The sequence below is a fragment of the Pinus tabuliformis genome, chromosome 7 (genome assembly GCF_031772625.1).
Source record: "Pinus tabuliformis cultivar Carrire ecotype Pingquan chromosome 7, CPIR1, whole genome shotgun sequence".
In the NCBI taxonomy this organism is placed as follows: domain Eukaryota; kingdom Viridiplantae; phylum Streptophyta; class Pinopsida; order Pinales; family Pinaceae; genus Pinus; species Pinus tabuliformis.
The window spans coordinates 62,844,207-62,871,234 of record NC_142293.1 but is presented as its reverse complement, the minus strand read 5'-3'; the positions used below and the strand labels follow the sequence as shown (position 1 = coordinate 62,871,234).

The 27,028-nt window shown below is 37.6% G+C and overlaps 1 protein-coding gene across 1 annotated transcript in view; it reads right to left on the bottom strand.

Annotated features, from left to right (window-relative positions):
- The window catches only part of PNG1 (peptide-N-glycanase 1), a 303,302-nt gene that overhangs the window by 238,046 nt on the left and 38,228 nt on the right, over window positions 1–27,028 (bottom strand). Inside the window, exon 6 of the mRNA XM_089457702.1 lies at window positions 13,106–13,188. Coding sequence (XP_089313828.1) covers window positions 13,106–13,188 — 83 coding nt within the window. The remainder of the gene's footprint in view (window positions 1–13,105; window positions 13,189–27,028) is intronic.

Below are 27,028 nucleotides of genomic sequence, written 5' to 3'. Positions count from 1 at the left end.
TGCTTGCCTTCTTTATAGGATCAAGATATCCAACAGATAAATGTTAGCCAAACATCAAGTATATCAATGTATCAACATTAGATAGCCTCATAGACTTCAAGAAGATCAAAATGTTCAATACCAGGTGCATCATTTCATCATAGGAGACATAGATCCAAGTCGCTTTCATATGCATGTATGAGCCATTAAAGAGACATTCTCATCATACCCTAAGGCTTACCTAGCCATCAATGTTACTGCTGAAATACAACATACCATGCATACCTTGTGGTATTCAAATACCTGTGCACCTTTTCATTAGACATAGGCAGCTTGAAGTACTTTGTCATCTTTTCATATAGTGCCTCTTTACCTTTTCCAGCTCTAGCCATCCTTCCTGCATTTCAAATGATCCTCAAGAAGGATTCACCCATCACATCTTATCAAGGAGGTTAGAAGCATCCATATACTCAAATACATATGCAGGAAGTACACACAATAAACATAATAATCAAATCCATAAGTCTAAACAAAGGTAAGAGGCATCATAAGTCAAGAAATACTTATCTTCAATGAGAAGTGATCCTCTCCCTCTAGAACCAACCATCACCATCCATTGTCTGCATAACATTGTTACCTTTAATCAACCAACCAGGCTTACTAGGGATTATCCCATCTAGGGCTTCATCAAATCTTTCCCAAGCGCTTGAGCCTCCTTTGGCTATATCTCATGTCTTTTCCATAAACCAGGGTTTCTCTCAAACCCTAATCCTAATAATCAAGTTGCCTAGGGTTTTCTTCAAACCCTAGAATTATTTTAGGTCTCCACCATCTTCTTCTTGCTTCCATCAATGGTGTCATCATCGGGGTGATCTCCATGGCTTTTCTTCAGCCATGCTCTGATACCATGTTAATTTTTCATAGGGCTACATTGTTCTTTGCTTAGATAATTGTGTTTCTTCATTAACATATTAAGTTCACCTCATAACATTATAACATTATTTAGATCTACACCATTATTCATCAGTATATGCAACTATGAAGAAAGAACAACATCATCATCATCAATGCAGCGGAACATAAAGGAAAAATAGAAGAAAAGCATGCACACAGAGACACCAGGATTGGTCGAAGACCAGGGCAAAACCCATTATGGGGAAAACCCTTGTAAATTCTTCTTCTTCTTAGATCGTCATCGAATGATTTAGCAAAAGAGAGTACAATGATCTATATCTTCATCATTGCAACAAAAACAACTAGAATATCCATAACATGATCCTGATTTTGAGGACTGTAATGCATTGCCACTGTCTATAGTTAACTGTTGGATATTGTTGTCACTATGTTGAACACTGCTGAACATTGTTGCATATCAATAACTCATCTTTAGGTCCCATACGCATGCAGAGATACTGTGTGCGAGCATCTAAGACAGATATGGATGCTCTCTGCAGAACTAGATGAGTGTGTCTAGGATAGATCTAGACGCTCTCTGGGGAACTGGATGAGGGCGTCTAGGGTCTAAGCATACACAGATCTGCCTCAAACCCTAGACGCTCCCATTAGGCTTATGTACGAGCATCTATGGCAGTTCGAACACTACCTAGACCATTTTGTGCGTGCATCTGGGGACTAAACTAGACTGCGGAAACCCTAGCCTCTCGGACGCTCCCATAAACACTTTGTGCGTGCATCTAACACTTCCCGGACGCTCCCATGACCATACTCTGTTAGCGTCTAGGGACAAAAAACCTTAGTTACGTGCGAGCGTCCGAGACTCAGAAGCCCTAGACACGTGCAAGCTTCGACCCTGTAGTTTCGAACCCTTTTGGGTGAGCTTTCCTCCATCAGACCTGTGCGAACCAAACAATAGAAGAGAGAAGAAAGTGCTTGATGATTGTGTCCAAATGAGCTTGAGGTCTCTTCTATTTATAGGCTTTCATGAGGGTCCACTTGATGTTGAGGCTGACTTGTCCAATTGTACGTGTGCTTAGGGCCGCCCTAATCCAATATACATGAATAAACAAATAAATTCAAAAACCAACTTCTGTTTGTCCAAATAATGTGATCTTTAGGTCGAATTGGGTTCTCTTGAAAAGAGGAATCTATTGCAATCATTATCTTCATCACATGAGCTGTCCAAAGTGGAATTTGACCGCAGTTGCATAACTTTAACGGGAGGAGCTTGGAGGAGTAAAGAAGGGTTGCCATCTACAAGACCTAAAGAGGTAAGTGCAATCCCCAAACTCCTTCATTTTCTTGTAATTATTATTTGTATTTTTTCTCCTCCCTCTCCTACTCTTTCCCATTCTTTCTTCTTGTTCATTTTATTGCAGGTTGTCCGTCTATATTCCAAAATGATGTTCTTTTGGATTATTTGTATCATTCCACTTTTGATTTTCATGGTGTTGGTGGGAAGTAGGCACAGAAGGGAAGAATAAGAAGAGGATATTGGTCACAAATGAATGACCCAATGTATGATGACGAGGAAGGGTTTGAAGAGGAAGTTGATGAAGAGGACATTGGAATGCATGGGTGAAAAGTTGCATTGACACCCTTGTGGAATTATGTGACAAACTTGACGGGGGAAGAGGTGGTGGAAGCTACAAGTTTTTGTGCCCTCATGATTGTCATGGAGGAAAAACTCGTAGTGGTTCACATACCCGTGTGAGGAGGCATCTTTGTGGGGTGTTGTAAGTGATGACAAAAAGAGTCCCATAGGGATATCAGTTTGCCCTAATGTTTGTAACAAACAAAGTTCGTTATAGCATATTAAACATTCCAAAAGACTTGGAATATGTCAATCTCCACTGAAGATACAAGACTATATATTAAAATGTATGAATGAGAATATGATTGATTACAACTAAGGGTCCCGAATATATACCCATGCAAATAGCCTTTCACAAATGATCATGTCCATAGAGACATGCATTTTTATTACTAAGTACTAGTTAATTAATCATTACTTATAATTATTATTGTTTACATTATTTATATTATTTTATATATAATTTATTCATAACATTGCCTTCCTCTTCAAAAAGATTTGTCCTCAAAGCTTACTGATGAAAAAGCTTGATCTCTTTTACTGTTTTGAATGTCTTCTCATCTCGGGACTGTCATGTTCGTTGATACAAGACAATATGATCCTCTAGGTGATAAACAAAATTGTCGAACTGAGAAGGGATATAACCATCCTAAATCAATCTTCTGTGGAATCTTTCAATTACTGGAAATTTGTAACGAACTGTCATCATAGGACTGGATTGAACCTACTTCAATATTATTCAGAGAATCAATTTGTTGTTTCTGTTCTGAATGATACAAATACATAACTTGATTGAGTTCTCTACTCTCGTGATTCGCATGTCGATAGGGAATTCTTTTGGCTTGACTTTCCCTTATTAGGTGTGTGGCAATTTTTTTATTTTCTTCTGGTACTGCAATTGTTGAGTTAGGTACAAAATCTTCATTTCGAATTTTCATCATCTGAATTGCAACATGTGAGTGTGTGTTTTTCCTTCAATTGATTTATCCTCTTCTTGAGTTGTGGTATTGACTGGTTCAGTATTTGTTCCTTTATCTTCAACTGGAGTTGTTACGATTGGCGACTTCGACACTCTTGAATACAATGTTCTAACTTGTCTTTTAACGACTTCTTGTCCTTCTTAAGCTTCTTAATTTGTGTTAGTAATTTTTTGCTTTGGTCCTTAAGTCGAAAGACTTCTTCATTTCTATTAGCAGTGATTTTGTCAATTTCATTTTGCATATTTTGTAGTGCTTTTTTACCTTCTTGAAAAATTACTTTTGAAATATCTTGTATGTCTTCTGGTGTTACTGAATTCGGCTTTAATGTAACATCTTGTAGTGTTATTTTTCTCTTTTTGTATGAAAATGTCAAAAACTTATTTTTCGTATTCAGGATGAAAGAACCTAGGGTTTCCATCCAAGGTGAACCTAAAATAATGTCACCTTGATCGCTCCATAGGGTTTGAACTGAAAATTGTGATATGAATGTATAATCTCCAATGTTTAATTGTAAATTTGTTGTCATATTTTTTGTTGTCATAACAGTCTAATTTTTCGATTATATTTGACTCAGGAATCACTAATTGGTTTGCGATTTTAGGTTTTATATAATTTTTATCTTCAGTTGGTGAGATAGCGATAATAACATCTTTTCCCGAAATAGACCCTTTAATTCTAAATAGCATTGAGGCATAGTTATATGAAGTTTTTGGGAATCTTCCTGTTGTTATTTCCAAATTAGGCTCCATTTTGCTCGACCTTGAAGTTTTAAAGGTACTCCTTTCTAATCCTTATAATAGTAATTTAATAATCCTCCTCTTCTTAATTTTTGTTGAACTTTGGACTTATTTTTTTATTACCTTAAAACTTTTATAAATATCGCCTTTCCTTATAATACTCTGTCTTTATATATATATATTCAATAATATATTTTTTCAATAATACCTTTTTGTAAATTTAAATTAAAGTGTACTCTATTTTTCTTTTAGTTACTTTAATCCCTCTCTTATAATATTTATAATCACTTTTCATCATTGTATAACTTTAAGGCACATGATTGAAAAAGTTTGGGAGAAAAAGGAAGAAATCTTTTGTTGCTTTGTTGATTTCAGAAAAGTGTTTGACTCGGTTCCTAGGGATAAGCTTTGGCACAGAATGGAGGAACTTGGGGTTCCTAAACATTTGAGAGCAGTTGTGCATAGGCTGTATGAAGAGGTGAAAGTCAAAATTAGAACTTCAGCGGGCATTTCTGAAAGTTTTAGAAGCAATATCGAGGTCAAGCAAGGTTGCCCACTATCTCCTACCCTTTTTGGTTTATATATCGACAAGCTTGAGGAGTGGTTAAATTCGCAAGGGGGTGATGGTATCTATTTGGGCAAGTTTGTTATAAGACTTCTTTTGTATGCAGATGACCTTATTATGATTGCTAAATCGGCTCTTGGTTTGCAAGAGCACTTACTATCCCTTGAGTATTTTTGTAGAAGTGTGGGGATGCAAGTCAATATCAGCAAAACAAAAGTAGTGGTCTTCTCTAAGAAAAGAAAAGATAATCAGCATAAGTTCTACTTTGAAGGCAACATTCTGGAAGAAGTTGCGGATTACAAATACCTCGGAATTGACTTCAACAAAAATCTAAGATGGAATGGTTGTAGAAAGAAAAGAACTTTGGGGGGTTGGAAAGCATTTTATGCTTTTCAAAATAGGTGTAGAGAGACAGAGTTATCGGACTGGAAAACCACTCAAAATCTTTTTGGGCTTCTAGTGATTCTGGTGATTCTCTATGGTTGTGAACTATGGGCCAGCAGTACATCCGACATGCAGTGGAGACAAATTGAGAAAATTCAGAAGCGTTTGATTACAAACAAATTTAAGATTAAAAGTGCAGTTCCTTATGATATCTTGTTAAGTGAAACAGGGACTGCTCCTATTGAAGCAATTGCTATGGTGCAAGTCATAAGGTATTTAAAAAAAATTGAGCAAATGGAAGAGGGTAGATGGCCTAAGGTTGTTTTTAATGATAGATTGTGCAAGAACAAGAAAACTTGGATGCAGCAAAATAACAAATGGTTTAGTAAATGGGGTATTTGCTTGAATGCGTGTCCCATAAACAGAAAAGAGATAAAAGCTTTTGTTATGGAAAAGTTCCACAAGTGTACTTGGAATAAGGAGCTAGGAAGAAAGAAAAATTACTATATTGAAGTGTTTAATCCCACTCAGAGTCATCAACCAAAAGCATACATAGAGGCCAATATCTCTTGGAGAGCCAAAATTCTTATTGCTCAGTGAAGGACTAATTCTCATCAACTCCATTGTGAAACAGGGCGCTGGAAAAGGCCAAAGGAAGTGTGGGAGGAAAGAATATGCATTTTTTGTTCTTCCGGAAAAGTGGAAACAGAAAAACATTTCATTTAGAATGTGAGGCTTTCAAAGACAACAGGGAAAGTTATGCAGATATGCTGGCAGCTAGCTCTTGGGATAATCTATTTAACGAGGGGTTCGTCGAGAAGTTGGGAGCATTTATTTTGAAGCTTCACAGAAAAAGGGCCGAATACATCAAGCAGATGAAGAAGCAATATGTCCCATACGCTATCTTTAACCTCGTGGACGTTAAAATAATTTCTTTCTTTCTTTCTTACGGTAGAGTCATGACCCTTCGTTTTTCTTCACATATATTTTTCACAGGTCGACACTTAATATGTTATGTATTTTTTTGGTGACTAATTTCAACAAACCAATAAAGGGGGGTGATGCTTGAAATTTGGTTGTGTGTCCTCCCAAAATCAATTTAGAGCCTTTATGATTATTTCTATCTCCGGCCTTTTTGAATGGCACAACCTTCTCACAAAAATTTATTTATTTATTTTGTGGTTGACTGTATGGAAAGTACATCTGGGATTTTGTATAGATTTCAACTAATGTGGTTGTAAGGAACGACAATACGGTTTGGTGGTTCGATGGTTGAATTTCCAGAACGATTGGATCGTGTTGGCTCTTTTTCTATTTTTATTGATTTTAATAATTCAAACATATCGTTGTACGGACAGCCTTGGAGGCCCCAGCAATTTGTGTAAACAATTTTTGTAATACAATTTGACAACGATTTAACGGCTTGGCACTGAATGGTGATGTTTGTTGCTACTGTTGACTGCAAAAATTTGTACCCAAATTTGTCTGTCAGAAACCACAAAGAATTTGTAAATCGGTTGTACAAATTGCTGATTGTAGGGTTGTATGGTAGATTTTATTTCTAATTTGTCACTGCATAATTCTATTACTGTACCAAATTATTTAAATTTCTATGATGGCGACAGTACTAACAACAAAATGAACGTGGTTGCCTGTTGAAATGAGAGGACAAGGGCCGTGCGGGGGCTTGATGGTGGCAACGGTGGAGCAACTGATAGATTCATTGGCAAAGGAGACTATGCAAACGTTGCATGCGGTGCTGAGAAAGGCGCTGAGAAAGCCGAAAGCGGTCGTCGTTGATCCACTAGCGGTAGGTAAGTTTAAATTTTTATTTTTTTAATTTGTTAAAATGATTTTTTTTGTTTTTTTTTCAAATATATAATTTTTTTAATAATATTTTTTTTTATTTTTTTATTTTTTAAACTCTTTATATATATATAATTTTATGGCAAAAAGCCTAATAACGAAATGGAGAATCTTCAGAGACAATATAGCGAAGCACTTTGATCACAATGACAACAAAGTTGACGAATTTCAACGGTCAAAGACCTGGACCACAGAACGCGCTCTATGCAGCGGTTGAGCAGCCAAAGGATCGAACGGATCTGATACCAATGTAACAAAGAAAGTTCATTATAGCAAATTAAACATTCCCGAAGACTTGGAATATGTAGATCTCCACTGAAGATACAAGACTATATATTAAAATCTATGAATGACAATATGATTGATTACAACTAGGGGTCCCGAATATATACCCATGCAAGTACCCTTTCACAAATGATCATGTCCATAAAGACATGCCTTTTCATTACTAACTACTAGTTAATTAAGCGTTACTTATAATTATTATTGTTTACATTATTATATTATTTTATATATTTTATTCATAACAATGTTTTAGTCATAGTCACCAGGTTCGGCGAATTTGAACGAATAAGTTCGAAATTCGCCGAACTTCAAACGAATACGAACTTATTCGTTCAAGTTCGCCGAACTTTATGGCGAACTCGAATTTAAAGCCGAACTCGAATTTTTTTGCGAACAAAATCGATTAAATTCGTTTTGGTTCGATGAAATTCGTTTTAATTCGATTTTTTTTCTTGTTTTAAAAAAATTTCGAAATGAATTGCGGCCCACAGGCACGTTTTGCTCTTGGTTTCATTGTTTGCGGACGCCGGAGGGTTAGGTTTGATACACTACCAGTCTACCACCGAGCGACCAACAACCACTGACCTCAACCGAACTACCAGTCCGCGTGAGCAACATACAGACTACAGTGACGGGCCACAGGTTTTCATCGTTCAACAGGGTTTTCGACAGGTTTCGGACGGCTTTTTCGACGGGTTGTGGGCCGTGGCTATTTAATATTAGATGAAAACAAGCTCATGAATTAATTCTCTAATCTGACCCGATGAGATTTACATCACCCACGTTTTCACATGTTAATTTAATAAAATTTTAAGAAATGGATTTATTAAAATGGTTTTTATCCTTAGCTCCTCATTTTAATATGATTTATATTTTCTTGCGTGTCTTATAAGGTGATATTTCACATATAACACGATACAACATTTTTTTAGAGGAGTTTATATAAATTATAATGCATTAAAAACTTTCTCATCGGACTATGAAAAGTAATAAGGTTGCTCCATATTTATAACCTCCAACGCAATCAAACGATGTATATCACTTGTAAGTGCGTTTAATAGAGTTAAGACAGAAAGATTTATTTTTTTATGGGCATTTTTTTATGAATTGATATTAGCTAAAGGTTTTGTATAGTTATTTATTTATTTTTATTTTTAGATTTTTTTTTAAATTATTTTAATTGATTTGAGCAAAATTTAAATTTTGATGACGAACAGAGAACATTACACGTTATACTTTAAATTGATTTTTATATATATATATATACATTTTTTTTTTCGAATTTCTATATGTCGAACTTTATCGGCAAAATTTTAGTTGCCGAACTTTATTCGAATTTCAAGGTCGCCGAACTCGAACTCGAACACGAACCTGGTGACTTTGGTTTTAGTGGAACAAAGGAGAATATACATCCAAATATAGGAGGTTGCACTAAAGAAAAGCAAGAAACAAAAAATTCAGTTTGAACCAAGTGCAACCTCTAGATTTGGTGGCTCATCTCCTCATGGTAGTTCTGCAACCTTTGAATCTACAAGAACAATAGCAGATTTCCTGAATGTTGGTGGGAGGGATGATGTGGGTGGAAAAGAGGTATGGTTTCTTTGTTCTTGCGGTATACCATTCAATGTGCTTCACACTCCCTACTAGCATGATTTGGTTAAGGCCATCAATGAAGCCCCAAAAAATATAAGAGCCCCAACCATGAGAAAGCTAGAACTACGTTATTCGAAAGAGAAAAAGCAAATGTTCAAAGAGATTCAACACATTTTACAAATGAGTGGGTGGATTGTGGGTATCCACTGAATCAGATGGTGAGACAAATGTTAGAAACCAACATTGGATAAATGTTCTTGGTGTTTCTGCTAGTGATGAAGTGTTTCTTTCAAGTCATGACTCTTCTTCCATCAATGCATCTTCTCAAAACATTGCAGATCTCATATTAAAAACAATCAAAGATGTTCCTAATAATGTGATTCAGGTGATCACTGATAAAGCAGCGAATTGTAAGGGAGCAGGAAAAATCATTGAGCATACTCATCCACACATATTTTGGTCCAAGTGCTTAGGAGGAGAGATTAGTAGATATATTCACAGTTCATTACTTTTGTCATAGATAAGACTCTAAATTGTTAGACTTTAGTGTTGTGAATTTGAACATTTTTGTCTCACTCTTCACAGTTCAGTGTGTAGTTGGTGGTGGCCAAGTGGCCTATTTTGTAAACATTATTATTTGACTTTTGGTCATGACTCATGTTGACAGTGGCTCACTTGCCTAATAAGTTATTTGAATGTTTTATGATTTTATCTTCTAAATGTCTACTTTCTATTATATGCTTACAAATTTTGGTACTTTCTACCTTCTATTATCTATGATATGCTTAAGAATTCTAAATATGTTTGTAATTGCTAGAGTCTAGATGGTTGATGCTTGAATAATTAATCATTGATGTACAATGGTTGTCATATCTATCTTGATTTATGTACAAATATGCATGTTTTCATATTTTCTACAATTAATCTAGTATTTTGGATTTTTCTTTAATATAAACGCAAAAAAATAATATATATATATATATATATATATATATATATGTATATAATAGACGCTTCACTTCCGACAATTTTTGGAAAATGACGCTTACAACGCTTCGCTTCCAAAAAATGTCCCCACTTTATGCAACCTTGGTGCAAAGCCTCACTAGGTGACTATAACAATGAGTAACACGGGAGAGTCACCATTGTCACCTAGCAACCTCTACCATCATTTTAGTGATGGATGTATTCCAACACAAGGCAAGCTTACCTAGTAGATCTTAGGGATTAAATAGCCCAGTCAAACCTAGTCAAGAGCTCCCTAAGGCTTCTACTTCTATAACCACTACACAAGAAAGTTAATAATTATGGTTTATGCAGATTTTGAAAGGCAATTTCCAGGTTTGAGTTAAAAGGTTCCTACAGTTGTTCTAAAGGCTTACGATAACCAATACAAGTTCAAGGAAGGTCCCCGAACACACACAATCAAGAAATTACACAATGTAGTTGCAAACTAGCTTGTAAAATGAGAGATTACAACAACATATCAGTTTATAACAGTAGTAATAAATAGCCCCAAAATCTATGATAACAATGTGAAAAATAAGGGCTATGATAAGAGAAAAATAGAGACTCAACTACAACAAATTTTCTGCAGTAAAAAAGCATATAACAGCAATAAAAACCCTAGATATCAGTCTTATAACTGGCTGAAAAATGCATTAAATATGACACTGTATTTTAGAGTATATTATAAACTCTCTCCAACCCTAGGATTAAAGATATCCAAGTTATGAAGTGCTGAAAATACAAAATTGTATTGTAATTAAACCCCAAACTACTCTAAATGAAAATAATTTGAAGAGAATAATGATTGACACGAGGAAAACTGGTACTTTTCTCAATCTAGGGCATATGGAGTCAAGTATCAACACAATTGTGAGGGAACTACGTGAGTCTCCTAGGCATCCCAATTTCCCTACCCAGTCGGGGCCTCTTGTGTGTTCTTGTCTCATTTTCATGGTGTGCTTTTATTTGGCTTAAAATTAACCTTGCACGGTCGCACCACAAACATTAGAGTGGATTTATTTCATTTTAGTAGATTAAATTTCTTTACGTTTTAGATTAATTTCATTTTTGCAAAAGTTACGAACCATCTCCCCTCCAAGTTCTGTTATGCTCTCAGCCATTGCAAGGGAAGCTTGATCCTTGCGCATGATCAAAGAGGACTCGTTGGTTAGATTAGTTTAACTAGCAAAAACCTCTTAATCTTTATTGTAAGTTTGGGGAAAAAGAAATCATTGACTTGCGAAATTATGAGAGTAAGCTAAGCCTCCTCTTGTTGGATCTCCTTGCAATTGTCGAATTGTGAAATCAGGGGAGTACTCATTGAAGCTAAGCTTCCTCCCGTTGGATCTCCTTGTGACCTTCTCAACCCTATTCAAAGGATAAAGGTGAAGGAGGAAACACACATTAGATTAGTTCTATTTTCTTGCAATCACACAAATCACATACCCGCCTCTCCATCTTGCACTCACTTAACTAATAAATCCAAGTGAAATAACCTTAATAAAATTTACGAAGAGCACTTTCCAGAACATCTCTACAGCATACAGCATTGGGCTACAAATTCATTTGCCGGATTTATTTTCAAGCAACAAGCATTTACTCTTGGCACTGGTCTATCTTGTTATTTAAATTTCTGTCATTGTCTGCTTGTCTATCTGTCATATTGATTGCTGATGGTTAATGTACTCTTGTTTAATCTAATTAACTCTTAGATTAATTTTTTGTTTACTATAGCTTAATCAGCCTTAGTTGTTTCAGCGACTACCCCCCTTGACTTCGCTAGGAGTTAGCCTATACGGAGGAGTCGATATTGAGTGACAACAACTCGATTCGAGACTTGCCACCAAGGCCACACTTAGTGGATTAAATATTTCTTCCATGTAACCCAAAGGATTGGATCAGGCAGCAACAGGGACCTTTCTCAAAGTATTGCAATCATTAACTCCTGCCTTCCCATACAAATTGGAAATCAGGGATTCTACTATAGCTTTGATGCCTCAAGTTGTTGGTGATGAGCACATTCAAGATAAGAAAGCCCCTCAAGATCTTGTGCTGCAGAGTTAGTGTCACTCCTTGAAGTACTGCAGTCTGACTATGGGCTACGGTGACGATTCCTTCACTTCTTTGGATGCCAAATTGGGGGCTTTATCATGTGAGACTGGTTGAGGGAGTCAATCCCACCTTGCTCTCCATTGCTCCAAATCTGAGTAGAGGGGATTACGTGATCATGGAGGAGAGGCTGCAGTCTGAATTGGTTAGTGTCAGAGCGTCAAAGAAAACAAAGTAGGGTTCACACATCCACAAAAGACGTTTCCCCTTGCCATCCTGTCCATGGATTCTCTGCTGATAGGTTGATGTCTTGACTCTGGATGCATTCTGAGGACTTGGCATTTGATAGTGCTATGGATGATATGGGTTCCTATGAGCCAGCTTTGCAAGTAGTCTATTGTCCATATCAAACTTCCTCGAGTGAGCGCAGCAGCTTGCAGATCATCTCAAAGAAGCGAAGTGCAGTTTCGTGAAAAGGTAATAATTCTAAATTTATTCCCACGGATGTCTCCTCCTAGGTCTAGGACTTGGGGGACACAGATGAGGCAATTTATGCCTTTCAAAGATGCAGATGGTTTTTGAGATGATTTTGCAGATGTGGTAGTGCCAACTGTCCTATTGATAGATTTCCAATCTTGGCCCAGAAAGGGTTTTTTCAGATCTAAGTTGGCTTACAGTTATGTTTTTGCTCCAGTTTTAGCACCAGTTGTCCAGATCCTTCGGATTTTGGTTATGATCATATGTTGAGTCTATGACTCGTTATGGTTCTTTCTGAGAGCGATATCAGTAATGTTCTGGGCCTCCCAATGGAATTCTAAGCCAGTCAATTGGACCTTTTTGTAGCACTGGTTAGTGCGAAGTTTCCCCCCAAATAATGAGAAAAATGTGAATTTTTTCTTTTAGGGAAAAATCAGCACATATATACAAATAGTATAAGATTTGCATTTTCAGCATCAACCATGGATTATTTGAAACAAAATACAGAAATCACAGCAACTTCATGTGATTGTGATATTCAAATTTAGATTAGTATGGTGCCATGCATAATTTACTTTATTCAAGCAGACAATGAGGAAATGCTAGAAAGAACAAAACCATGGAATGAAACCTGAAGGATTGCTTGAACCAGAACAATAATTGTAGCAGCAAAGCATGATCTTGTTCAGCTTTATCCGGCTTAAACTTCCCTTCCTGTGAAACAGATCATTACTCAGAAAGCTTAGGCCACCTCTGAAGGATTGTGATAGGATTCCCATTTCATGAATCCATCTCATTCATTTCAGTAGATATGATCAATACCAATACAATGAGTCTAGAATCTAGCATTTCCAGTTGTATATGAATAAATGATACATGATTATATAGAAAATGGTCCCATTGGGGGATCAAAAGCCAATAGCCATAATGATTGTAACATTCAAGGCACAGCCAATGCTCCTAAGAACAGTACATCCATAGAAAATGTTGCTAACTAATCTAGTAAAAAAGAAGAAATATAAGAAACATGCTAAAGAATAGAGTCAATCATAAACTATAAGCTATTCCAATAACAAAGGAAGGAAACAAAATGGAACACAATGGTTTTCAATTCATTAATAAGAGTTCGTGGAGAACTCCCATGAAACTTATGCTCTCAGATTCCCCTCATAGGATCTGCAGGCACCAGCTACAGAATGCACTTGACGAAACTGAGGGGATGGCTCTCCTAATAGTAGAATTGCTTGCTTATCACAACGGCTGTAAAAACCTATTGGGTGATAAAATACAGAGAGATGAATCACCATTCCTCTAGAAAATAGAAGGGAGCAGTTGTACTAAGTTCTAACTGCATTGACAAGCCAAAGCAGATGTTTGATATTACCCAAATGGATCCTAGCATCCTTAGTTCTCTCCACTTCCCTGTGATTTTATCTCCTTAAGGTCCATGTTGACCCATGTACCAACCTCTCATCAGAGAGGATAAGTAACCAAAACCCGGACTACAAAACAATTGATCATTGTTGGGCTTAAATCTTACCATGTTGCCAATAATCTCATCCAATAAAATCCTTGTACTTGATGGTTGTCAAAAAACTCACAATAAGAACCTGTATACCCTTCATCAAGATCACTTGGGTTAAGTTGTCTAAGAAAACCCTACAAAACCATAGATTCCAAACACAATCAAAATACTTCTTGGCCCAAAAAGATTCAAAGAAGAATGAATTTGAAAGCTCAATCAGGAAAGAAGAAAGAGAAATTATATTAATTTCCATGAGTGACTATCACTAAAGTAGGCCAATGAGATGCGAAAGTGCATCAAGTAACAATAGCAATGACAGAGTTCCTAGAGCATCTCCAACAAGAAAGGTGAAAATCAAAAATCTAAGAAAGGGTGGACCCAAAAGGGTAAACCCAAGTCAATTTAGTAAAGCCAGAAACTCTTAAGAAGAAATAACCCTACAGCGGGAGAAGCCAGCAAAGTCATGAGCAGCAAGATCCTAGCCAGCACCTGAAACAGAGGAGGTATTAGCATCTCAGTCAATCACTATGACCAATGCTAAAACTGATAGTGTCCCATAGAAAGTGGCCAAGGCTAAGAGGGCTCAATTGTGCTATCCTATGGGAAAGTCACGAACTCCTTGCAAGGGCTCTTTCAGCATCCAAGCTGGCAAGTCTCTCAAGAAAAAATGAAAATTGGTATGTGTAACTAAGTTCTAACCATGGGGACATCAATTGAGTTTATCTTGGGTGGTTAGGAGAAATGATTATTTTCCTCCCCACCTAGGTCAATTTTTGCATGTGACATATTGAGCTTGTTACCACACAATCTAGCGGGGCTTAAAGAGGGAAACCCTAAAGGATGGAGAGCTAGACTATGTGATAGCAATGAGATAATGGCCCACTATCACCACAGCCAAAGTCCCCTGATCTTTACGGACTTTCATAGATGGGAGGAGTCCCAGTATGATTTATGATCACCTATGATGGATCTTCTAAGTCTAGAGTGTTGGAAATGTAACTAGTTTCGGTCTTCATAATTGTTATTGCACTCATTTCAATATGTGTCTTATGTAACAAACAAAAGAAGAAAGAAAAAGCTATTATTTTAAAGCATGGGTTTCATGCTCCTTATTGATGGTCTTCTAGGTAAAAGCATGTTCTTCATGCTTCTAGGGTTTGTTAGGTCATAGGATATATTGTCATGAGTCAAGAGAGTCAACATCATGATTATAAGACCCTTCCGGGCAAGATGTACCTTGTAAAAGAATTTATTTTGAGTCTAGAAGGTCCTGGAAACCTCCAAAGTACAAGTCGGCCCTGGCATCTACAAGTCAGCCTAAAGGAGGGAATTCGACCTGTTGGAAAGGCTATAAATAGAAGCAGATTCGACCTCATTTGGCACTCACTTACAAGTTCGATCTCTCAAGAACAAGTTTGATCTGAAATTGGAAGAAGCAAGAAAAAAAGAGTGAAGGTATAAAAGGCAAGGAGAATCCAAGAAGAAGGAAAGTTTGTTTTTGGGTTGTAGCTCTCTCACACGTGTGAAATATAGGGCTTTTGCAGCTTCAAAGAAGGCCACAATTGTAGGTCTGAAATTGCAAGAGATCAAGTTGCAAGATCATTCTGTTGGAAGAGCGAGTACTCTGATTTGGCTCTGTTGACCTTGGGAGACATTATCTTGCTCAAAAGAGGACCTCTTGAAGGATTGTCTTGTGCCGGAATTAGGGTTTCTATGCAGCTACAAGATCGAAGTTGCAGGACAAAGTTGCGGGGTTGATGTTGGGGGTCGAAGTTGTAGCTAGAACTTGAAAGTTGGGTGATGCAAGTTTTTCTTTAAGGGCTAAATTGGTACTTGGAGGAGGACTTGGTTTAGGGTTTGGGTCTTTGTGGTCTCATTTGAAGCAAATTCTATAATAAGAGAAGAGTATTTATGGGTTTTCCCCTTGGAGGGGTTTTGCCCTGGCTTGGAGCCTAATTTTTGTGTCCACTATCTTTACTATTTTTCTCTTGATAATTGTTCAATGAAGAAGAACTAATAAAGAAAACACAAGAAGATAAATAAAGTTCACAAGAAATTATTAAGGTTAAGGAAAATTTGAATTAATAGCTACCATATTGCATTTTCCAACATGGGGTGTAACGAACAAAGTTCGTATACTTAGAGGAATGCTCTTATACCAATGTAATGAACAAAGCTCATAGCCTGCAATAATCTTCAGAATACTTCGAATACAAAGACACCCATTGTAGGACAAGTAATTATTGTTGAAAAGTAACTAGGTTCGGTCTTCATAATGACATGTGTAATTGTGATTTTATGTAATTAATGAAAAGAAAGAAAAAATAAAATTATTGTAATGCTTGTCTCATGGGTTTCATGAGCAAGGAATTTTATTTTAGTAATGGCTCCCATTGTGAGCCTTTAAGAATCAGGATTGAGTCATATAGTCATAAAAGTCAAATTTAGTCAATGCCATGTATGAAGGACCCTCCTTGGGCATGATACAATTGTATATGAGTCAATAGAAGTGTCAAACAACCCTCCAAGACAAGCACAAGCATCCTCCTACAGGTCGGCTTCAAAGAAATAATAATATCTTCATAAAAAGGACACGTTGGTTCACCAAAAGTCATGTCGGCTAATTATGAGACTCCAACCACTATAAATAGGCAGCTCGGCCTAATCTCAGAACACAGAAAATTTAGAGAAGTGCGAGGTACAGGGATCTGTGGTTAGAGAAGTGCAAGGTACAGCAGATCTGCGGTTAGAGAAGTGTGAAGTCTCATCAAGGAAGCCTCTCCCCAAGCAAAGGAGGGTCTAGAAGACAAGACTGTATTGGGCTAAAAATATCTCCACTAGTGCAAAATTGCAGACCTATAAATTTGCAGTAAGGAGGCCGAGAAAGAGACCTATAAAACTATAGTAAGAAGGCCGAGAAAGTCGAAGTTGAAGACCTATAAATTGCATCAAGGAGGCAGAGAAAGTAACAGCAAGAAAAGGGTTTGACTATTGTTGACTCAAGGAAGAGAAAGAAGGCTTGGTGTCTTGGTCTTGGAGTGGCAACTAGGTCAAGGGTCTTGGTCTTGGTATTCTTCAATTGGAATCTCTATAAGAAGAATAATTTGTTCGGGTTTTCCTCTCAAAGAGAGAAGTTTTGGCCCTAGCTAATAGCCTATATTTTGTGTCTCTTGTCTCTTTATGGTTTATATATTGGTAGCTATTTGATGAAGAAGAACACTAATAACCTAAGTAAAAGGAGATCCTAATATAAAGAAGTAAAAAGTACTCACAAGCAGTTAGTAATAGAAGAGAAATCACTTAATCTTTATGCCCTAGATTTCTCAACAATTATATATAATAATATTTGAATACAAGTGAGATGATTGTGTTACAAATGAGGGTCTACTTTATATACCTAGGCAAGTACCCTTTCACGAACGGTCATGTCCATAGAGACATGCCTCTTCACTACTAATTACTATTTAATTAACTATTCCTTATTATTATTTATATATTTATATTTTATTCATAACATTGTCTTCCGCTTCAAAAAGCTTTGTCCTCAAATCTTACTGATTAAAAGGCTTCATCTCTTTTTCTATTTCGAATGTCTTTTCGTGTCAGAACTGTCATCTTTGTTTATACAAGATGATATGATCCTCCGAGTGATAAGTTAAATTATAGAACTAAGAAGGGATCTGACCATCCTAAATTAATCTTCTGTGGAATCTTGCAATTGCTAGAAACCTGTGATGAATTGTTATAACAGGACTGGATTGTTGAAACTTTAGTATTTTTTGGAACATAAGTTTGTTGTTTCTGATGTAAGTGATACATATATGTAGATTGAATGAGTTGTTTGCTCTTGTGATTCGGATGTCAATAGGGAGTTCTTGTGGTTTGCTTTTCCCTTATCTTGCATGTGACAGCTTCCTAATTCACTTCAAACACTGATGTTGTTGAGTTGGTTACAAAATCTTCATTTGGATATCTCATCGTCTGAACTACAACAATTGAGTATGCTTTTCCTACAACTGGCTTGTCTTCTTCTTGAGTTGAGATATTCACTAGTTTGGTATTAATTCCTTTCTCTTCAACTCGAATTTCTTCATTTGAAGATTTCGATGCATCCTTCTTAATAAGGTGTTGTACCTTGTTAGCCCCACGGGGGTAGGCGAGTTGGTAATCACAATGTAGTGAAGTTCGTTAGAAAGGTGGGCTCCATACTGAAGGTCACGAGTTCAAATCCCCTGGACTTACCCTGGAGCTGTATAGAGGGGCGGGCGCAGCTCCCAGTGGTTATAGAGGTAGCGGTCAGAATCGACCCCGTGTAACGCGAGTCACGAAGCTGCCCCTGTTGTCGATTCCACTATAATCAAAAAAAGGTGTTGTACCTTGTTTACAATGTAGCATAAAATTGAAGCATGCATTCAAGTGCTCATGAAACAATTTACCAAGGTAAATGGAAACGAATCAAAGTTTGTTAAGAATATAAAATGCTTGCATGTGAAGGATGAATTGCCTGAAGTAAAGTGTAAGCTTGTAGCTTCAAGCAACAATGAGATAGAGAATGCAAAGCTCAAATGAAATTGTAACAAACTTTAACTTAATGAAATGTGATAGTAAGGTTGTGTTAATTCCCAATTAAAGCATGCATGTAAGTGAATGAAGTATGAAAGTTTAAACCGTGCAAATGTCAATCCACCCAAGAGAAAACTCCCTCTAAATGGGGAGATATGATACCATGGGAGAAATCCCAAGCTCCCACAAACAAATTAGATCTTTTATTAATATTACAATGAGAAGAGGGCCCTTCAAAGTCCTCAACTAAACTTCAAGGAGAGTCCTCACAATAATTGCTTGAAACTTGGACACTAGACCTCCTTTCTTGAGAAAGTAGTGACAAGATCTCACAAAACTTATGCAAGGGAAACAAGGTGTGAGTTTCCTCCAAATGCCCACGGCTTAGAGAAGAAAATGGGTAGCCCTCTAGTGAACTCGACTTGGCCAAAATAAGCCTCAAAAGGGCTCATGACATCCTTAGAAATCGAACCCCCAACATTTTCCAAAGGTCTTGCAAACACTTGTTAGATGTTGCGGGAGGTTGCTCTTCAAAATATGCCACACAAGAGTTAGCAAACAATCCAAACAATGACTGCAAAATAAGTTAAGTATTAGTGAAAAAATCAACAAGATAAAATGTATATGTACAATTATAATTTACAAAAGGCTAAGCTAAAGAGTGAGAGTAAACTCTCGTCTTTGCTTAGCCATCTTCAAGCTCTTAGATAGAAAATGAAAGAAATGAAGTATAATGTTTTTTTTAAAGAGATTTAAATTTAGAAGTGCTCGGCTTGTGTACAAGCTATGTGCCAAAACCCCTGCAAAACCACTTTGTAAGATAAGACTATGAAGGCTCAAAGAACAAATGAGAGCTCTTTTAAGAATGTATCAAGAGTGGGTTGGTCTCTCCAAAGACTTCCCCTCACACTTGATTTTGTGATCCCAACAAGATGTTCCCTCTACAAAACTTCAATCAAGAATTAGTTCCATATAGATTTAGCGATAAACAATGATAAGAAACTCTAGAGATTTATTTAAAACCAACTAGAGCATTCTATACCTAGAGCATACTTCTAAATCAAATGTCAATGCAAGATAACTCTACATTAACAAATCTACAAGAGCATATGGAAACAAATTAGATCAAAGCATGAGTAAAAGGAATTATACCAATGATCAACAATTCATCGCACTCTCAAAGGAGGAACACCTCATGAATGAAACCCCATAGTCTTTATTGATATTTCTGAAAGTGTACAAGGTAGCAGCGCTTCCGCAAGCACAATAGCTAGTAACATTATATACAAATGAGAGTTCAAGGCTCTATTATATAGAACTATGGGAGCCAATTCCAATGTCGAAGTGATTAAACAAGTGGCATGAGGTGACAATCCCAAAGAGAAATTCGAATTTGTTGAATGGAGCTCCAATGTCAATTGTAAAAATCGAATTCTAGCAAGTGGACATCACTTTCTTCTTCCCTTTTGTGCCAAATTCGAATTTTATGATGGAATGGCAAGTGTATATGGGTGGTAACCCATGTGGGGACAATTTCCCACAAAAATCTCCACCAAATATTATCCCAAATCCTTCCAAATGTGCATTAACTTTACAAATTCGAATTTCCAAGTAAGCAGGTTTCTCATTTAATGCCAGAAATTTGATTTTATTTGAGCACATGTCCTTTCCTTGATTTTAGGAATCCACAACACCTTGGGACTTCACTTTAACTCCCCCATAATTTTCCACCTCATTTCCAGAACATTTAGCATGTGTGGATATTTATTTTTCTCCGTTTATTTAATTTAATTGCCAGATTTCCCACTAAACTTAGGAAAAGTGGGTTTTGAGGGTTCAAAACACATTTTTAGCCCCTCAAAGTGTGTTATAGTAGAAATTTGAGGGTGAGGGGTGCAAATTGCATTACTCATACCCCATACAATTTGTCTAGACATCACTTATTACATTACAAATACAATTTTATTAGCAATTTCCGCAGTGCGGAAAATCTAAAAATTAAAAAAATGACTACCTAGACCTAACCAAATTCCACGAAATTTCTTTTGTGATCTAGTACGGTAATATACATCGGCTCTAGACACTAATATGTGTTAAGGGCTCAACCTTCAAACCATCACCCCGGCTTTGGGGTAAAAAGTGAGTGAAAAAAACCTAGAAAATTATCCGCCTCTGAAAAAATGGATAATTAACCAGATAAAAGAACACTCCAAGGTGTACTTGTTTGCTGATCGAGTTCCAACATCCTAGGCATGTTACAGACTCAAAACTCATCATTACTAGTATCACTTATTACAATTCCCTGCAGGGTGTGGAATCTGGGTACAAGAAAGATGATGAGAAAATAGAAGTAGAGTTTAAAAAACTCTGTTGCCTAATGATATCTGATGGTACAAGTGTCCTCTGGATCATCCTTGGGCAGGAAGTCTTTCATATAATGATTAGGTGCCACTCCAATGGTCAACAGGCCCTATTAACCACCCATGTTCATAACCCCTACGAGAAAAAAAAACTTCCCTTGTTGTTTTAGCCTATCAACTAGCAGGCCTAATATGATTGATAGATAGATAGCCTTAGATGCCTCTCATCCATCCTCCAATCAGTGATTTCTTTCATCTAGCTTACTCATCCAAAAGGTGGGTCATCTATTGTAACTTACATGACCATTTTTGTATTCAAGTGCTTTCGCATAATGTTTAAGGGCATTCTAGTATGAATCATGATTTGATGATAGACCACTTTTGGTTGTACACTTGTTCCCATGTTTCACCTTGGTGGTTATCACTTGCCCTGCTGTGACACCCTTGAGGCCTTTCCTTTACTGTCCAGGAGGGGCACAAATAGGAGGCCCAGATGTTGGACCAAAGATCACATTAAGAGGGGGCTTGGATCAGTGTGGCAACAATTTTAGCATTTCACAACTTTTTATCAATGAGCAATTATGTGGCAATGTATCATAACTATTTGCAACACATCAATAAAAAGAACAATGCATCAAAAAGCCATTATCATATCAACAATACATCAAGAAGCCATCACATCAACACAAAGTGGACACAAGCTTTTACGTGGAAACCCATACGGGAGAAAACCACAAATTCTTCTTCTTCAAATCATTACATAGACTTGCAAGCATCGATCTGCTAGAGGCACCCACCTCCAAGATATGCAAGCAACTACTTGCGGTAGGCTACAACCTAATTGAGGCACCAACCTCGAAAATGTGCAAGCATCTACTCACTATAGGCTACAGCCTGATTGAGGCACCAACCTCAGAGATGAACAAGATTCGACTAGCTCTAAGCTTTAACCTGATTGAGGCACCAACCTCATAGATGAACAAGACTCGACTAGCTCTAAGCTTTAACCTGATTGAGGCACCAGCCTCAGTAGAGGTACCCACCTCCTTCTTCAACTTCTTATGGACCTCTTTTCAAAATCTTTCAAACTGGATCCACCTGCTCTTCAATCAATATAAATCTTCAAACTGAACAAACTATTATTGCCATACTACTGTCAACAACTTGTCATAACTTGTCCAAACCATGTTCCAACCTGCTCATTAATCTGGTCACATAAAACCCTTCTCAGAATTTGTTCTTGCCATATACTCAACGTCAACTACAACCTGCTCATAAAGCTCTCAAAACACATAACATGGATTCTGAATACCAAAAATACATCATCAAGACACTTCATGCATCTAGGATTGTTCACCACTTAACCCTGATCATCATGCTTCTTCTGGAATCCAATTTGGCCTTAAAATGAGCCCAAAAACCTCCAAAAAACATTGTAACTATACAAAAACCATGCAAATATTAATCCTTCTATAGAATGGATTATTCCAAACACATTCTACAAAATAGCAATTTACAAGTGCTAGAAAAGTTTAATTGTTCGACAAAATGAACAAATTTGGCACGGCAATAACCCTTCTACAAAAATAATTGACCGAGTCTACCCACACTCGAACCCACTATCTACACTGTACAAACCATATCACATAACCAATTGACCTAATCACGAAGTCATTACCTGTGGGCGAGGTGTTGTCACATACTCAGAGCTCGAAGCCCAAACGAAAACTTGTGTCAACTCTTCATGGGAAATGCCATACACATGTGCAGAGCAATCGCCCAAGAACTTGAACCAATAACAATCACACAACAGATCAATTGTGCTACCACTTCAACCTCACCATGAACCACAAATACGATTTAAATTGATTTTCGGTGAATTTATGTTTGAATGGAGTTGCACCACGATATATGTGTGTGTGTGTGTGTGTGTGTGTGTGTGTGGTCCTGGCAGACAACAGCTTCATATAATTCTCGTTCAAAAACATTGACATGCATATAACCTGGGGCTTAGCCCTCTGACGATAAAACCGTGACTATGTGACCTCATTAAAATTTGTGCTCAGACTGATATGACCTTGTCATGTGACCCTGACCTAAGGGCCCATGGTCATCTGCATGATGACGTTAGCATGACATCATCATGCCACGTGTTATCCTATGAGGGGTGCCACATGTCATTCATTTTCAATTGTTTGACCAACCAAAAGTTGCCATTTGGACTTGCCACGTGTCAATCCCTGGAGGTACCATGCCAGCCTTGTTGTTACATCATGGGTGACTGTGCAGGGGGGCCACATCATTACCAAATCCAATCAAATGCTTCCATGTGTCATCCTTGCTGCTATGTCATGGGTGATTGTGCAAAGGGGGCCATGTCCTCACCAAATCATCCAATCAAACATTGCCATGTGTCATACCGAGATTAGCCATTTTGGCAAGGCCGCTCTAGTTAACTAGTGCACATGTTAGCATATATCTATCATTTGATCTGAACAAGGTGCGTGATCTTTAACCACGTTAAACTATGTGCATGTATGGTCACCATCCGTTGTGGATTTAATTAATTAGCCATGGATCTGCCTAGAAGTTGCACACTATTTAACATATTGATGTTGGGGAGCTTTTGCCCTATAATTTTCATCTTTTATAAATGTTGATTTTCAAATGGTCGTAACTTCTCATCCAGGAGGAGTTTTTCAGAGTGGGATATACCATTGGAAAGGTCTCGACAAGGACTACCCAACCATGTTGTCTATATGATCATTAGGGCATCATAACCTTGTGAAAAAATCAATAAACGTCATACCTCTTTTGACTTCACCTGATGAGGGCATGCAAGATATTTAGTTGTCATGTTGCTTTCTTTGACTCATGAATGACACTACTATTGTCTTGGACATCCCCTTTGACATCAATGACACTTGTTGTCATCAATGACAACACTATGTGCAACAATCTCCCCCTTTGTCATTGATGGCAACACCACCAAACATTGATGACCATTGATGTCAATAGGCCAAATTCTCCTTGACATGCATCAAACTCCCCTTGACATAGTGATGAGGATTCCTCCTGTCTAATTGCGAAGATGCCTCCTTATTTTTTTCCTTCCTTTTGTCAATGTCTACATTCTCACCTTCAACATATGTCAGTATCTCCTGCTCCTATGTCTCAAAGTCTGTCAATGTCTGTATCAATGTTTGCATTCTCTCCCCCTTTGACATCAATGGAAAAGGGACATGGTTGTCTACCAATGCTTCCATAATTATGTGTGAACCTGATCCTGTTATAAGTAGAATCTCTTGAAATTATCTTCTTCAGTCTGTCCTATCTACCAATGTTTGCATTCTCTAAGTTCATGTCAATACTCACAAATTGTTCTTGAATGTGATAAAGTCTCCCCTGTGACCATGTTGCCAATGCTTTTCTTGTGGACCCGATAAAGTCTTCCTTTGAGACCATGCTACCAATGCTTCTTCAACTATTTTCATTATCTTCCCCCTATCATGGGTTGGAGGAAAACCCTTTGTAACTTTGACTAGGATTAGTGAGATAACTCTTCTAGTGAGGAAGAGACCACTCCCATCCTTTGTCTAAGATATTCAAAACTCTCCCTTGGAAAAGGCTTAGTAAAGATATTAGCAATTTGTTCTTTGGTTGGAATGTATTCTAATTTGAATGATCGATCCACAACTTGTTCTCGCAAAAAGTGATACTTGATGGGAATATGCTTTTTTTTTAGTGCATGATAGGATTTTTTGAAATATTTATTGCACTAGTATTATCACACATGATAGAAACAAGTTGATCATTATGTTCTGAAGATCGTTCAAATTTTGTTTCATCCATAGTACCTGAGTACAACATCCTGTTGATATTTTGTGTAGCATCGGGAGGTATTCCTGCATGCATAAGTCGGCCTGGAATAATTATGAAAGATTAAATTGAAAATTTGATTTTTGAAGCATCAAGTCTCCCAGCTCATGAAGTGGTGTGCCCCTTGTGTTATTTCACCCATTCGACTAGTATAAATAGATGATGTGACCTCTCATTTTTCACCACCAAGCAAGAGCAATTTTGAACAAGGTGAAGTCTCATCTCTCTCTTGGCCACACATGTGAGGAGAAGATCAAGTTGTTTTGGGCCTAGTTGGCCATACCTTGACTGAGCTCTTTGACTGACAATTGACAGTGGATTGTTGACAATAGGAGGGGCCTCACGTGAGAACTATTGACCACACATTAGACCACAGTTTGACCAGCCACAGGCTGCATGCGGGTTGATTTTTCAAGTGCAATAGATACAAGCATAATATTTCTGAAACACTAATAATTACTTCTAATGATATATATCTTATTTTAACAATTCCAATTTATCATTAAGCAATTACGCTTTAGAAATTCAACCATAAACCATAAAGAGATCACAATGTTGGGTTGTGTTTCATTCTTTCCACGTAGTTAACAGGGGGTTTAAGGGGTACCCGTAACCCCACTTTATGGGGTTCGGGGCAGCACCCCGGAAAATTTTGATTTTGGACCCTATGTTAGGTTGGGCGGACCCACCTATGGTTTTGTGCATGATTTTTGCACATGTTTTTTGGACGCGATGGTTTTTCGGTCCATGGTATTGGACGTGATGGTTTTCAGTCCATGGTATTGGATGCTTCGGCATGTATAAATATGTATTATAACATTGAAAGGAACATAACAAAAATCAAGCTGGTAGTCCCGGTTTTGGGATCCAGTGGGAAAATCTTTGTGTATATGTGTTTTATGTGTTATGCTCTCGCATTGTTTATTTTTCTGTGTTTTAGAATTCGTATGTAGGTAATTTCTGTACGGGGTTAAAACCTACATTTGGTATCAGAGTTGTTTTTGGCTTCAAGGGGACGCCTTTGTTGCTGAGGGGTTTTGCTCGGGCCTGTGGTAGACCCTGTTCAGTGGGAGATCTGCGAGATCGATTCTGGTGGTGAAAGAAGATGGCGAGTGGTGGAAAGATAGAGATCGAGAAATTTAATGGTCAGAGTTTTGAGTTGTGGAAACTCAAGATGGAGGATCTGTTGGTGGATAAAGATCAGTGGATCGCGGTAGATCCAGGTACTAAACCAACGGGAGTGACCAATGAAGAATGGAAGAAGTTGGATCGGAAGGCAAAAAGCACAATACGATTGTGTGTCTCAGATTCAGTATTGCTGAATGTATCAGGGGAAGCTACGGCAAAGGCTTTGTGGGACAAGTTAGGGACTTTGTACCAATCTAAGTCTTTGGTGAATGAACTGTTCCTGCGGAAAAAGTTGTATAACCTGAAGATGAATGCGTTTAATACTGTGGTAAGTCAGTTATCATCTGTTGATATTAAAATTTCAGATGAAGATAAGTGCATCAGTTTGTTGTGTTCTCTACCAGATTCGTGGGATAGTCTGGTTATTGCAATAGGTAGCAATGCAACTGCCTTGCATTTTGATGAAATAGTCTCATCCTCGCTGACGGAGGAAATGAGACGGAAAAATATGGAGAGCCAGAATGGTGATGCCTTGTCTGTACGAGGACGGTCCCAGAACAGAAACAAAAATAAGTCATCAAGTGGGAGATCTAAATCTCCAGGAAAGCCTGTAAAGGTGGTGTGCTGAAAATGTGGAAAGGAAGGGCACTTCAAAAGGGACTGTAAATCTAAAGCTCCTGATAAAGGAAAGGGATCTGATGATGCTCCTTCTACAAAGGAGAAAACCACCTCAGATGAAGGTGGGGATGTGTACTTGGCTTCTTCAAGTACACATGTAGATCATGAGGCATGGTTGATTGACTCAGGTGCATCCTTTCACTTCACTCCCCATAGAGAGTGGTTCTGCGAGTATGAGAAATATGATGGTGGTGATGTCTTCTTGGGGGATGACAGGAAGGCTAGAATCATTGGTCGTGGAAAAGTAAAGTTGAAGTTGCAAGGTGGAAGGGTTAGAACACTTCCAGGTGTTCTACATATTCCTGCATTAGCCAGAAATCTAATTTTTGTAAGCAAGCTGGATGATGCAAGTGTAAAAACAGTGTTCGAGAAGGATACATGCAAGATGGTTCGAGGAGCACTGGTATTGATGCGGGGAGTT